Source organism: Spermophilus citellus, assembly GCF_964194105.1.
Source record: "Spermophilus citellus genome assembly, chromosome: 7".
NCBI lineage: Eukaryota > Metazoa > Chordata > Mammalia > Rodentia > Sciuridae > Spermophilus > Spermophilus citellus.
In genome coordinates this window covers 114,297,030-114,312,421 of record NC_138188.1, presented here as the reverse complement: position 1 = coordinate 114,312,421, position 15,392 = coordinate 114,297,030, and the positions used below count along the sequence as shown (strand labels likewise).

General features: G+C 41.6%; 1 protein-coding gene across 1 annotated transcript in view; it reads right to left on the bottom strand.

The window, feature by feature from the left end:
* Window positions 1–15,392, bottom strand: part of ATP13A5 (ATPase 13A5) — a gene marked incomplete at its 5' end in the record, with an annotated part of 107,813 nt that overhangs the window by 21,583 nt on the left and 70,838 nt on the right. The window contains 7 exons of the mRNA XM_081302842.1: window positions 814–886; window positions 2,777–2,873; window positions 5,993–6,102; window positions 8,225–8,267; window positions 12,019–12,098; window positions 13,189–13,314; window positions 15,154–15,314. Of these exons, the coding sequence (XP_081158968.1) occupies window positions 814–886; window positions 2,777–2,873; window positions 5,993–6,102; window positions 8,225–8,267; window positions 12,019–12,098; window positions 13,189–13,314; window positions 15,154–15,314 (690 nt within the window). The remainder of the gene's footprint in view (window positions 1–813; window positions 887–2,776; window positions 2,874–5,992; window positions 6,103–8,224; window positions 8,268–12,018; window positions 12,099–13,188; window positions 13,315–15,153; window positions 15,315–15,392) is intronic.

The window sequence follows — 15,392 nt, the reverse complement described above, 5'->3', positions numbered from 1 at the left end:
ATATTTAATGGGCTATGAATAGACACTTCAACCCTAATCATCGAAACTGATATCATTTGTGTCTCTGAAACTAGTGAATTTTGTCATTTGGTTGATATAATAAATGACTTCAATATCAGTTTCATGTTTTAAGATGCTACATGAAATTCTCAAAGTTATTAATATCCTGCATGATCTGATGTTTTCTTGGTTATTTTTCATAGTACTCCATTGTTGAACAAAAAAAAAAAAAAAAACGGGATGACAGTGCCATACTTTTTCTTTGCCCTCTGTTGAGGCAGTTACCTTTCTCACTTATTAAGAGTTAGTATCAGGCCCTGAGTTCCTCGATCGGAAACACTTTATCAGCGTCACCTCAAAGGAAAGAAATGAATAATAGCTGTTGTAAGCCACACCTTGCTTTTGAGAGAATTCCACTAGAATAAAACACTAGCATTTGTTCTCACATGTCAAGGACCTAAAAAACCCTAGTTTCACGTCAATATGAAGAGAAAGCTGAATAATGGAAAGTGATCCTTAGGTTTTAAAAAATTCCCTTTCTAGATTTCTTATTCATTTTTCTCTCTTTCTAAGACAAAAACCTACAAAGAGCTCAGAACTTTTAAAGTTAAAACCTATTTGCTATCAGAATAGTTTACTATCAAGTTGGTACTTTAAGACTCAAGTCACCCCAACATTACTTTGAAAAGATTATAGGCAACAAGATCTGAGTAATTAGGATGCCACTTTCTCAGAAGTTGTTACTTGTGTAGGTAGTTCTAGAATTTCAGAAATAAATATGAGTAATGCACTTGACTTTGCTAAAGAACTTACTTGTTAAACAGACCATCAAAGTAATGGCTACGTCCTGCATGAGATACTGGTAATTCCCAAAGATCTGTAGCTGCTGAAAAAGAAGGAAAAGTAAATGTAAGTGTGGTTTCTGTCACTACAGAGTGTCTGTATCATTCCCAACACTCTTTCTAAAGTTCTTAAGAGGCAATTGTTATTTTTCTCCTCTCCTCAGGAATCAAACGATTTACCTAAAATCATTAGCGTCTCATGGGATGAAATGAGACAGACCATTACTTTCCCAACCTTTAACTGAATTCCACATTAGCAATGGGAGTCCATCATATGGAATCACACTCCTATTGGTCACATTAATTCTGGCCTCTGCCCTCTCAGCAATGGGATTCTCAGTAGAAGATTTTAAAGCCTGAAACCCCCTCCTTGAGTACACTAAACTTCAACATCAAAACCTACTCACATTACAGACCAGATTTATGCACATGAAAAATATGACAGGCCTTTTAGAGAGTGAACCAAAGGCTCAAAGGTTTCTGGGTCAAGGTCCTTGGAGGACTCTCTTACTTGAGTCCAGATAAGCAGAACGAGCGACTTCTGTATGAACTGTGGTTGCTACTCCATCCGTAGAGACAAGTTCTGCTTTCACCTTTTGGAAAAGGGGTAGTTGGTTCCTCAGTGTCTCACCCTATCCCCAAATTCTAGTTCTTTCTGTCTTCTTTAGCTTTTTTCTTATAGTCTTTCTCTTCTTTCCCTTTCCCACCCCTGAGTGGTAAAAAAAGATGAAGCAGGGCAAAGTTTTTAATAGAAGCTTTAGTTTTTACTGTAAAAGCAGTTCTATGGAGGGCTTTGAAAATCAGCCCATACAACAGCTCAGAAGCAGCTATTTGCCAAGGATAAGACCTAATCTGTGTTGCTTTTGTTTGTTTGTTATTTGGTACCAGGGATTGAACTCAGGAGCACTCAATCACTAAGCCACATCCCCAAACCTTTTTGTACTTTATTTAGAGACAGGGTCTCCCTGAGTTGCTTAGTGCCTTGCTTTTGCTGAGTCTGGCTTTGAACTCATGATTCTCCTGCCTCAGCCTCCAAAACTGCTGAGATTACTGGCGCGCACCACCATGCCTGGTCCCAATCTGTGTTTTGAACCCAGGATTCAAAATGTGAACCCAGGATTCAAAATGTGAACCCAGGATTCCTGGCTTCCGGTCTGATTGTTCTCTCAGCATGGCTGCCTTTTGGCCCTCCACATGTGACACAGCCCACAAGATGCCACATAGCTTGTGGTCTTCTGATTCACCTCTTAAATCTCCCAGAAAAGCAATAAAATAGCTCTTTTCCCAAAGTGTACTTTGAGACTGTTATAATCCTTTAACTGTCGAGCAAACTATCATTGGACTAATGAAGATCACTTTCAACCTATACGTGGTTCTTCCTTAGAATTAATTGATCTTAATGTTTATTACCATTTAATTTTAAGAGTTTTTTTTTTCACCTTTTAAAGAGTTGCTAAGGTCTAACTGTGCAAGTTCTGGGTAGATGTAGGACTAAAACTCCAGTGTGGGAAATTTTTAGCATTCTAGCCTTTCAAAATCTGATTCAACAACTTCTCTCCTTTTTATCTCTTCTCAATCTTGCCAAAAATATTCCACAGTTGGAGACTGATCCATTTCCTGCAGAGTTATATTTAGGCTGCTCTGAAGCTCTCTTCATCCTCCAAAGAAAGAAACAGGGGCTTGGAGAGGTCAAAAGTCTCAGGTTATATGGAGAAACACAACACCCTAGAAAACTGATCCACAGCTACTTATTTCTAGCCCACATTTCATGCATCATTATACCAGGTCTCCAAGTTTGTAGGCACGTACTTCAAAAGATGTCATTTATGTATAAAACATTGAATTCTGTGTAGGAGCTACACCTCAGAGAATAAAACCAGAAATGCAGATATATAAATGCATTAGAACTGGGAAGAAATGATTTTCGTTCATACCCAATAGAGCAGCAATGTTCCAACAAACTGGATTATGCCATACATGATCAAGTATTTAAATACTCCAAAGGATGAAACCAGAGCAGCTCGGCCTTCTCTGTTTAGAATAAATAAATAAAAATAGCCGATTAGGTATGAGGCACATCTACTTATCTTTCTTACATTTCAAAAAGAGTCTGATTTTTAACAGCCTGTTGATATATATTCACTTAATCACTGATTCATCCTCTCATATATTTAGTCATTCATTCATTCATTCATTCATTCATTCATTCATTCATTCATTCTTTCTTTCTTTCTTTCCTCTAGTCATTACACTAGTGGATTCTTGACTCAGATTTATTTAGGCCTTATGAGGTACAAGCATTTACTGAGAGTCATGGAGGATATAAAATGAACCAGGCACAGTTCTATCTTTCCTTGGAGTAAGAAGGCTATCGTGTACATTAAAAACACAACACAAGATTGATCAAATTACATTATGGGCATGTGTGAATATGACATAATGAATCCATTATCATGTCTAATTATAATGCACCCATAGAGAAAACACACAGTGCAGACATTAGGATTAGGTATAGCATTTCACATACTCCCTTAATTGTGACTCTTTATATCTTAATAGCACATGCTTCCTGGGAATGGTTGTGTGAGTGTTCTAGAAGCCCTTAGACACATAAGGCTAAAGGATGGGTGCTCTTACATTGTAGGAAGTGTGGGAGTGGTTCTGATTTTTGAGATGAAATCAGTTTTTCTGGCTTCAGTGTTCCAGGGAGAAGCTAGGGTAATAATCTGAACTGGCCTGGAGATCAAGAGACTGAGACTACAGCTAAAATTGCAATTTAGAAAGTAGATACTTCCTCTTGTGAAAAAAAAAAAGTTTCCACTTGAGCTGTTTTTCCTTTAGCAGAGTTTTGCTGGATGGTGGGTTATGATGAGACAGAAGAAACAGGAGGCAATAGCACATAACAGTCCTGCACCCTCCTCTTGTCAGGACAGAAACAAATCTGTAGGAGAGAGACCCACATCCATTTTGTTTCTAGGCCCAGTGACTGGACACCTGCTCTGCTTAAAGACTTTGTTAACAAAACCAGGACATGAAAAGGAAAATATAGGCCAAACTACTAGTCACTGTGCCTCTAGCAAGAGAGTTGGGGTGGGAGATGGGCCAGGTTGCTTTGGGCAGATGTTTTCCAACAGCCTGTGAGTTGCCACCATTTGTTTTCAACACAGATGATGGAGCAGAAGACAAGCTGAGAAGAGGCAAGCATGTGAAGCCTGGATGCTTTCCCCAAGTCTGACGTAAATACTGTGATTTCATCTTTTTTCTACAGTTGAATATAATTCCAGAAAAATGAAGGCAGCCAGATTCAAAAGAAAATACTAAAACCATTCTGAGTAAAGGCTAAAGGGTAGCCTCCAAAATTACAACTATTCTTAATGATTATGAATTCTGTGTAGTTCACACATTCCAGAAACATCCATTGAATGTTCTGATGTACTAAGCTTAGGACTAGGCATGATACTTGATAGAGAAATGAATAAGACACAGTCCTTGCCCTTGACTTGAACTGTAACCATCAGTGAATTATGCTTCAAAGGATCACAATATGAAAGCCTGTGGGTCTGAACCTATGCATCTAAAATCGTACCTCACTGCCCTCCTGGAGTGCTTTTTCAGGCATAAGCAAGCATCTAGGATAGCAAAGGGTAAAATGAGCCCAACAGAGCTGAACCATACCTAATTTTTATGATCTATGAAATGCAAAAGAAAAGAGTTTCTACCCTGAAGTCTTACTAAGCCATCTGCCACTATAGAAATTTTATATCTTGACTCCTATTTCAACACAGTGTGTTGCATTCATAAATGCATTAGGCCACACGTAGGAGGAAGAACATCAGAAATTCTCCATTTGGGGTGGATCCGGTAGGCACTCTGAACAGCTATCCAGGAGGTCAAACTCCCTGCACAGGTCCACCAGCTCTGGCTCTCCAGTTACCTCCGTAACTCCCATCTGAGAAGAATTTCTGCCTGTTGCTATACTTCCCACTTACAACCCTGTTTCCAAAAGTGGCTCTCCCATTTCTCCCAACTAGGATTCTCTCTCACCTCCATTATGTTTACATAAGACTTCCTCATTCTTCAAGTCACTGAAACCTTCCCTTGTGGCTTAGAGTTAAAAGCCCTCTAAGATTATGGAACTCAATGACTGACTATAAGGACTAATCATCCCCAGGAACAAGAAATGAGGAGCTGGGAAGAGGAGCTGCTTTGGTGGCAGAGGTGATGGTGTTAGTGGGTGAGGAAGGACACAGATACAGATGCCCAGGGTTTAGGGAGATACATCAGGCTTCCTTGCTGACGTGCATCCAGTAGCATGAAGCTTCGGACCTGACACCTTCCCTCCAGGGACCTGCTCATTTTGATGCACCAATGGACATGCTGAAGAATGTCAAGTTGTCTTTTTTTATATGCACCTAAAAAGTTGGTAATGGCACCCAGACCACAGACCACAAAGATGCCTAGAGTCCTCCTCATGCTAGAGAAAACAAGGAAATAGTATTTATGAACAAAATATGAACTCTAGTGTCTTTTTCTGTACTGCATTTAAAATATAAGTAGAGAGAAAATCAGAAATGAGAGTGGAGTAAGGGTGATATGCTGGAAAAACAAACCACCCTTGCCTCCTTCCCCTTCCTGAGTCAACTGTAATATCTTTTATGTAAGCATTTTGGATATTCATCAATTTTTTTTTTTCTGGAGACATACAATAGTGTCTGGGGAAGCTACCTCCAACTTTGGTTCGAGACCGTTACCATTTCAGCTCTTACTCATAGTTCTTATACACCAGCTACCTAGTGACATATTCCCTTTCTGCTTTCTTGAGAATAATGTGCTGGGAAGTATCCAGCATGGGAATTACAGGAGTGGGAAAAGAGGACCAGATTTTAAGTAGCAAGTTAATCTTTCAACCACCCACATGACACACCCAACTATTCTTTAAAGCTCAGCAAAAGTCATTTCTCTTGGTGGCATTTGCCAGCATTCCCAAGCAGTGTTAATTGTCCTATCATTGGTGCTCCAACAGCACTTCACCCATACCTCTGTCCTGGCATTTATGTCCCTGAGTTAGAGTTGAATTCTGTCTGTCTTCAAAGACACCCTATGAACCCTTTGGGGTTCAAATGGGGGTGGGAGAGGAAGAAGTGGTTTACCTGATGAGATGAGGCACACACTCAATGTTGGCTATCTTCGAGGTGAAGGGGGAGGCCACTGATGCTTCCTGTTCTGACAGCGAGATGCCCGCATGAGCCATTTTCAAAGCCTGGAATGATCCAACCATGTCATACCTGGGACTCTTCAGGCCAGGCTATTCTCCATATCCAGCTTTACAACACTATAACCTTCATTTCCCGGTCTCTGTTCATGTTGTGCCTCCCTAGATCCATAGTCACCAATGAGAGGCACCACCTAAACAGTGATCCAGAGGTAGAACGGTGGTATGGTGGTGTGTGCATGCATCTGCACACATGTTCACATAATGTGTTAGCCGTGGGGGTGCAGATGTCAGAAGAAATGGAAGCACTCATTCAGAAAGTCTATTCAGGGCTGGGTGTGTTGGTGCATGCCTGTAATCCCAGTGATGTAGGAGGCTGAGGCAGGAGGATTGCAAATTCAAAGCCAGCCTCAGCAAGTTAATGAGACCCTGACTCAAAATAAAAAATAAAAAGGGCTGGCAATGTGGCTCAGTGATCAAGTGACCTGAGGTTCAATCCCAGTACCCTCCCAAAAAATCATAGAAAGTGTATTAAAAGGATGACAGATTTGTATAGACTTTGGTTGGAGACCTTTACCATTTCAGTTCTTACACATAGCAGGTCATCTTCATGAAAAGCAGGGAGAGATGAATCTCCACCTTTCCCTATTCTGAGTGATCCAGCCAACCAAGTAACTGCTGGGATGGGACATACAGCAATGTCACTGGACACAGAGATCAGGTCACACTTACACAGATTCATGTAATATTAGTATGTAGTAAATGTGTAGTCTTGTTGAAATAAGGGCTCATTTGTTTCTCATAAAGACTGTAAAGTGTCCAAATGGCCCACAGAGAAAACTGGTCAATAGCCCAGAAAACTTCTAGTCCCTTAGCAGTATGGGCTTACAAGGAGATTTTGCATTTATATAGTTCTATAGAAACACAAAGTACCTGGTGCCATATCTGGTAGATTGAAGTTCAAATAGTTATAAGATACTGTAAGAATATTTTCTTCTTCCTCTTTTATCTCTCAATGATTTTTCTGTCTCTGTTATATAATGGGGGGTCATCTACCATACGTTAGAGTTAGTTTACACATGATTCTTTTTTCCCTCACACAATGAACTCTTTGAAAGACACACTATGTCTTTTTTAGCATTTGGTATCTTTGTTTTGTTCTAAACATCACAAGATTAAGAGGAAGGGATATCCATTCTAGGTTTTAAAGAGCAGTCTAAGTACTGCTCATACAACATAAGGCTAAAAAATTCATAATGAATCTCCAAGGATAAACATAGGTTTTTTTTCACAGAACTTTGAAGAAAATATTTAAGAGGAAAGTATAACAAATACCTAGATCTTAAATACCTAGTAAGCTTTGGAAATGCAAAGGAATCTTCTTCTTCTTCTTCTTTGTTTGTTGTACTGGAGTTGAACCCAAGGCCTGGCACCTGCTAAGAAAGCTACCACTGAACTGTACCTCCAGCCCTCTCTTGCACTTCTTGACCCGCAATTAGCTACTAAAATATTTTCTTATGTACATAATTCTCAAGGTACACTATTGTTTCAATCATATCTTTAAAACTCAGAATATCAAATGCAGACTATCTTTTTATCATGTATGAGAAACAATCTCAGAAACATCTAATTTGGATTTTGCTATCATCGTATGTGATGACCAAACACATTGGTCTAAGATTTCACTGAGATTAAGAAATTTTGATAAGTCTAACTCTAAAAAAATTAACCCCAGAGTGGAAGTTTGTCTGGAATAAATGTAATTTACACATAACTCAAAACTATCAAACTTTTTCTTTGCTCAGACTTTCAGCTATGTGCCCTCAAGCTAAAACACTTCACTTCCCTGAGATGTCATTTCTTTGTTGATAAAAGGTGAGATTTAAACCAACTAATTCCTGTGAAGTCCCTTATAAGTCTGAAATATGGGTGGGGGGGTAGGTAGCATTCCCTTGTTTTTGTCATTCCAGGAGTTGCTAGAAAACAGTGAAAGGGACTCCTCATTTTACTTCTTTCCGCTTCCAACCTACACTTGGCTAGAAGAGGGCATCCACAGCAAAATGATCAGGTGGCTGCTGTGGAAAGATGAGGAGACAACCCCAGGGGACCTCGGGGCCTCTAAAGGGACACTGAGGAACTGCCCGCACGGGCAAAGGGCATCTCTACTCACTCCACAGTCATTGGCTCCGTCTCCGCACATGCCCACATAATAACTGCAAGGAAAAGGATGTGAGAAATCAATAGCTCAACACGGCACTCAAATCATACGGAAATCATAACTAACTCACATGGGGTAGGGTGTGTATGTGTGCCTCTGCACATGCGTGCCACATCCTAAACACATGTGGAATCAGGATGAAGGGAAATGACTGGAGAGACATAGTCCCAGAGGGGGAAGGACATTACATTATTTAAATTGTTTCAATCAATCACAGAAATGGTTGTGATAGCACCAAGAACACTGGCAAACACAGTAATCACACACTTCAGATGAAGTCCTGTTTGATTTTAAAAGGAAGGGATAACCATTCTAGGTTTTAGCCCAGAAAACCTCTAGTCCCATAGCAGTATGGGCTTAAAAGTCAAGCTTAAGTGTGCACAGTCATGATTGTAGCACTTCCTGCACAACTCAATACAGAGCTCACAGCCTCAGCTGGCTGTGGTTTGGTTTAAGAGTTCAGATGTTAGGATGAGAAACATTTGGTATAGCGTTTCACAGATACAACTGGAGACATGTGCACAGATTCTTGATGCATCTCAGTGACAATGAGATAATATGCTTCCCATCTATGACAGTTTGATATGCAAACAGGATATAAATAGAAGAACAGAAATTAAAACTGCTGCCAGGGAAAAGGAATCTCTGATACAAGACACAGTCTGCCCTCAATTATCAGTAAATAATACATTATAGGTATTGATTAATGGCAATGCTGAATGAGATACAATGGCATTTTTCCACAAACGGATAAAACTATAAAAGTCAGTAAAGGAAAAAGTCAAGTTCCCTTATAATATTCTTTCACAAGCCCTCTGTAGGCTGTGTTGCACACAGTAGCCTCCTGAAGTGTTAAGTCTGTTACTGGGAACTCTTTGGGGCACTCCCCACAGGGACTGACCAGCCTGTGCAGGTGAACTTCCCCTCAAGCTCTGCCTAAGATCCCACCCAGCACCTGAGATGGGTGTGACCTGCCAAGATGTCAACCAACCTGCTGACTGCAAGACATCAAGAAGTAAGTCTCTGTCCTTGAAACCTAACCCCTGCCTTTGATGTACCCCCTTAAATAAACCACAGAGGCATTTTGTCTTTGTCTAGTTCAAGAACCCATGTGGAGTAGATCTATCAGGAGCTTCGCTTTTGTAAATATATTTCTGAGTGTGTTTTATTATTTGTTAATTATTGGAGGTATTAAGATTTAGTGTGGCTTAATTATTTGAGATATTAAGATTTAGGATGAGAAACATTTGGTATATAGTTTCACAAATATAACTAGAGAATGTGCACAGATTCTTGATGCTATTTAGGGTGGCTTGGATTTTTCTGGGCAGAAAAACCCCCCAATGAGATGCTGGCCATCTTCCCCTCAAAAATATTGTTATTGTCAGAATATAAAAAATTACCCTTTTAATATGCCAAAATGGTCAAAAGTACAAAAATCATATGGCTGGACCTATGTTTAGTCCAGTTAGAAGAAAATCACCTATAAACATTTGCATATGTGTGACAAGACTGTCCACAACTGCCTTCCTTTCTTCAGGCTGAAAGTGTGTGTTCAGCCTTACGTTTTCCAGTGTTCCCTGAATTCAGAAGGAGAATCCAGACAGCGCTGTGCACATGGACAACGACAGAAGCACAGAGGAGGAAGAGGAATTGAGAGGACAGCTCTTTCCAGAGCAGCAAGTGCCTCTCTGAGTGAATTTTGTTTTAGGGGAGCATAGCTTTTCAGAGTTGAGAATTTAAGTCGACATTTCTCAGACATTTGAGGCAGAGAAAATTACTTTCTTCAGCCAGCATCATGGAATGACCATGGGCTAGTTATTTTAGACACTGGTTGGTTACTCATCCTGAAAGCCACATGGAAGTTAATAGGCAGTGTTAGAGACTTCCCTATGGACATGTAGCAGCCAGGTTCAAGGGGAAAGGCGGTCTCCTGATTTCACTGAGAACTCATCAGCAATTATCTAAAGTTTAAACTACTCTCTGTTCCTTTTGCTTCTTAAAATCTACAAGCCAAAGACAAACACTCCCAGCAAGTGGATCTGGTCTCGGCAAGAAACATTTTGCTCTGATGTTGAAGCCAGAATTAGACAGGAAGTCAGTATAGATCGGTAAAACCAGTCAGGTTGGATTAAGGAGGCTAATTTTGAGTGAGTCCAGAAAGTTGGAGACCATCCCCTGAAGAATTGAAATGTTAATTCCTTCAGAGTCCTTCCTCCATCCTTATCAAGAACCTGTCCCTGCTCCAACCTGTTGCCAGGGTAACCTGTCCCAGGAATTGCCCCTCCCTACAGGGAGCCACAAGGTTATTAATTAATGTGTCCTTGGCTGCTCCATCCTGCCCTTCAGCCCACCTGTTTCCCACCTTTTCCCACCAAGCAGCATTTCCTAGGCCTAGTCTTGTATGCAGGAAGGAGAAAGATAAGGGAAAGAGGGCAGGAGAATAAAGGAAGCCTAGGACATAAAAAGGGCAGAACACCTTGCTCCTTGGGCTACCAGGATACCAGATATGGCCCCCTTCTCCCTCCCAGGAGAAGTCTATGTTACCCCTTTTTAAATAAACCCTGCTTTATATGCTTGCCTCAGCGTGCTTCTCTAATGTTCAAACTTCAACATGTGGGGAAGCAGGACTCCTCATTGGTAACTGGTGGTATCAATGTGATTTGGTCATGCGTTTTTTATACCAGGATTGAACCCAGGGGGCGCTTACCATTGAGAAACACCCCAGCCCTTTTTATATTTTATTTGTAGACAGGATCTCACTAAGTTGCTTAGGACCTTGCTAAGTTGCTGAAGTTGGCTTTGAGCTTACAACCCTCCTGCCTCAGCCTTCTGAGCTCAAGAAATGAGCCACCATCCCCAGCTCATCTGTATTTTTGAGGGAGAGAAGGAAAGATCTGTCTTTGACTTTGACCTCTATATCTAATCCCTGCCAGGTGCCATTTTGCTTTTTCCCATGAGGACTAGAAGGTTACACATCTTCTAGAGGATCTGATGATTTCAGGTGGGAACACATATGCTTTCACATTCTGAGCTATACAAACCCCCCATTGCTTCCTTTCTCCACATCTCAACAGAAGATCTTCCTCTAAGATACACTAAAGTGTATCTTGGGCCACAAAATGAATGTTGTTGGAGGTAGGTAGCCTCTTTAATGGCTCTCAGTGGTCGCCACCCACTGACACACTGCTGTGAAATCTATTCCCTTAAATGTGGGCTGGACCCACTGATTTGCTTCTAATGAGGAGAAGGCAGCAAAAATGACAGGAAGTCACATCTGAGATTAAGGTATGAGAATCAACAACATTCTCTCTCCCCCCTCTCCCTCTCTCTGATTCTTCCTACTTTCTCACTTTATGGAGGCTAGCTACCACACTATGAGCTTTCTTATGAATGGCTCACATGTCAAAGACCTGAGAGTGTCTTCTTCCAACAGCCAGTGAAGAGCTAAGGCTGTTAGTCCAACTGCCCACAAGGCACTGAATCCATCCAACAACATGTGAGAGAGAGGCTGATGGCACATCTCTCTTTAATGGAGCACTGAGAAGACAGCAGTCCTGACAGACACCTGATGACATCCTTGTGACAGACCCTGAACCAGAGACTTAATTAACTAAGCCAAACCTGAACTCCTCACCCACAGAAAGGTAAAATAATAAATAGTGTTATTCTAAGCTAAGGATTAGGGGAATTTGTTATGCAGCAATAGGTAACAAATACATTCTCCTTTCATGCGTACCACCTACTTTAATTTCTGAAATTCTTCAATAAGGCTTGATTTCTGCCCAGGAGACATTCTTGCAAAAACGGTTCCATTCACCAGAATCTAAAGAAAAAAAAAATAACCATTGCAAATACAATTAGGAAGAACATTATAAAAATAGAAGTCCTGAAAAATCCTTCCTGGCCACTGATTTAATATAGCATTGGGTGGTATGTCATTAGAGCTAACGTCAGGAAAGAGAATCAAGGGATTTAATGCTTTAACATTGAACTTTCACTTGAGTCCTTCATCACAACTCTATTACGTTTTTTCCAGACCATTTTTCCAAGATGAGATGACCTCTAATTAATAATAATAACTAAGAAGCAGCAGAGCATAGAAATAAAAACGCTTAAGGAAATGCAGCTCTTTTTACTACACACTGTCTCAGAGCGCAGGCAGAGAAAAGAGCAATAGACCAGAAGCTGAGAAACAAAGTTCTGTCCTCAGCTGTGTCCCAATGAGCTATGCAAACCTTAAGCAAGGGACTTAACCTCTCTGAGTCAGAGCTTCCTATGTCTATAAGACGGAACCACACTAAGAGCTTTCTAGACACCTTAGGGATCTAGATTCTACCATCCTTGACTGGTGAGATGACAGAATTTTTAAGGAACTGCTAACAGATGGTTGCTGCCTTAAGCGTGTGCTCCATTTATCTCCTCCACTTTGACAGCACAACCCTGCACAGCACTATTTTAAAATAGGACACATAGAGGACAAGGTAACAAATGATTTTGAAAATAAACTGTGGGGCCTTTGTTGCCTCCCACTGTAATTTAGGAATCAAGACAGGAAGGGGAATACAGCTCAACCTGCAGGAGTTGGTGGTTTTCATAGGAGAGCCTCGGTTTCCAATAGGCATTGTGTTTGAAACTATTTGGGAAATTCTCCAAGGTGGGGAGGGAATGAAGGATGGAAGCTGAGAAGGAATTGGCCACAGGAGTGAGGGGAGACCCCAGAACTCCACCCCTGGAGAGGAGGCTGTGTGCGTGTCCAGGACCTGGAACCTTCTGCAAGGGCAGCCCCTCTGAAGATGCTTATTCCTTAACTCTGTGACAACCTCAGCGGTCATCGTTGCTCTCATTACTCTCTTCCCACTTTTGCCCTACTAATTTGAAAAGCAAAACAAAAACTTCACTTTCCCAGTACTTACTTTTGGAAGCAAGCTGTTGAAATGCTGAAATATCACTTGGTATGATTTCCCACTCATTGCAAAATGGTAACTGCTCCCTGTTTCCCCATCAGGACCGGAACTGTTTCCAATATTAACATAAGCTTCCTAAAACCAAAAGGGCATCGTTTTTTACATGGGTGCTGGAGGAATGTCTCTGCTTTCCTATATTTTGGGGAAGGAACTGTCAGGGTCAGCAAATGTAGGACGTGCAACTTGCCCATGGAACTTTGATCCAGGGGAAGAAGACACGCAAACTGTCCCCTGCCTAAAGCGTATGCACCTACGTGCTTTGACAACACGGTGCTCTGGACCCTTTCCCCAGAGAGAAGACTCGTGACATCAGTCTCCCGTGGAAATCCTTCCAAGGTACCAGCTAGTAATTAGAAGGAAGAACGCTCCATACCTCTCCTCCTCGTGCAAACGTTAACGTCCTAAGATCTCTTGCTGCTCATTTGTTCAATTACTTTAGTGTAAAGCATTTAGAATCCTTTTGAGTCCCTCATTCCTTTCAGCACCTGACCTCTTTGACTCAACCAAAACAGGTGACCCCTTTCTTCATGGCACTCGCACCCTCTTCCACACTCCACGTCCCATTGTGCCAGCCCATTTGTCTTCTCCAAAGCCCTTCCCTCCTGTCTCTCACCTGTCAGAGCCTTACTCTGGGGGTGTTCTAGCCCCACTGCTACCCTCTGGGGAGGAAGCATTTAATGCCTCTGATCTCATCATGTCAACAGCTGAAAATGGTTTTTTCATGCCACATTTCTCAGAGGGCCTCATATTTATGTAGGACTCTGAATTCAAATAGCAGAGGAGATGACAACATTTAATTCATTAGAGAAATTCATGTCAGGGTAAGCTTTGTTACTGGGAGGCAAGGTAAAGATTTCCTCTTCTAGCACCAATTGCAAAACAACTAACAAAAGACATGCTCTGAAGCCATCCACCTGGGACAAGGACAGGAATCTCTCTGCTTCTACTAAAAAGGATGGGAGAGGAAGTGTGTTGGAGAACGCCTGGGAGGAGGACGGTGCTGACTGTGATGTACTTCCCTCACGGGTGACCTAAACTTCGGTAAAGGTATTAAACTCATGAATGAGCAATGTGAGTGGACAGATGGTTAAAATTAATGAAGGTCCTGAACTCTGACATGGACGACATGCATTGAGCCAAACTAACCCACCTCTTCCTAGGGACAGGGTCACTCTGTACAGTTGTGCAGTTTGTGTACTACACAAAGGCCCACACTATACCTTACAACCTGTAAGGCCAGAGCAAGGGAGCATTTTTATAATTCATCAACTGGAAGGGCCATCTCTTTGAAGTCACACAAAAGCATAGGTGCTCCCTTTAGAGACAGAATGCAGGCTAAAGCTCATTCTCATCACAGGAAGAGCTCTTCTGTTGTGCAAATGCACAGGAAGTTTGCCATCTACAGAAACCCAGCACCTGTCAACTCCATGTCACAGGCACAATCGACATGGCAGGGATCTGTGGAATCAAACAGACCTGGCTCCAGTTTCTGCTCTGCCATTTAACCAGTTTGTGCCTTGACAAGCTTACTTTTCTCTGCCTGTTTTCTTATTGTAAAGCACACAGTTTTCCCAAATGCACACAGTTATGGTGAGTATCAAATGGGAAATATGGGCATAAATCAGTAGTTCTCAGCCATCACTGCACATGGGAATCTCCAGGAAAGAGGACTGGTGTAGGCTCCCACCCCAGGCATTCTGATTTAATTGGTGTCTCCTGCATCGGGAAATTGAAAACTCCTGCAGGTGACTATGGTATGCAGGAGTACTGCTGGAAAAGCTTCGCCAACTGTCACAGTCTGGTCAATGTGAGGGACCATTACTGAGATGACTTCTGGAGTTGACGAGGCTGTGCGGTGTCAGGCAGTCCTCCACCAGCCCAGGCCCAGGGAAGGGGCTTCTCACATTCACTCACTTTCTTCCCAGTTCCCATCTCTTGGTTCTCCATGAGTTGCCAGGTCAAGGAAGCAGGAATATGCTCTTCTGGTTCACTGGCTTCAATAATGATCACCCGGCTGCTTGGAGGAATCATTTCAGAATTCTTTGCAACAGTAATGGCTGTTTGAAGATTATCACCTAAAAGGCAAAGAAACTTTGCTTGTTTTAAGTTCAAACATCCTATATCAGCAACCAGAATTGAGTTCTTCCTCCTTC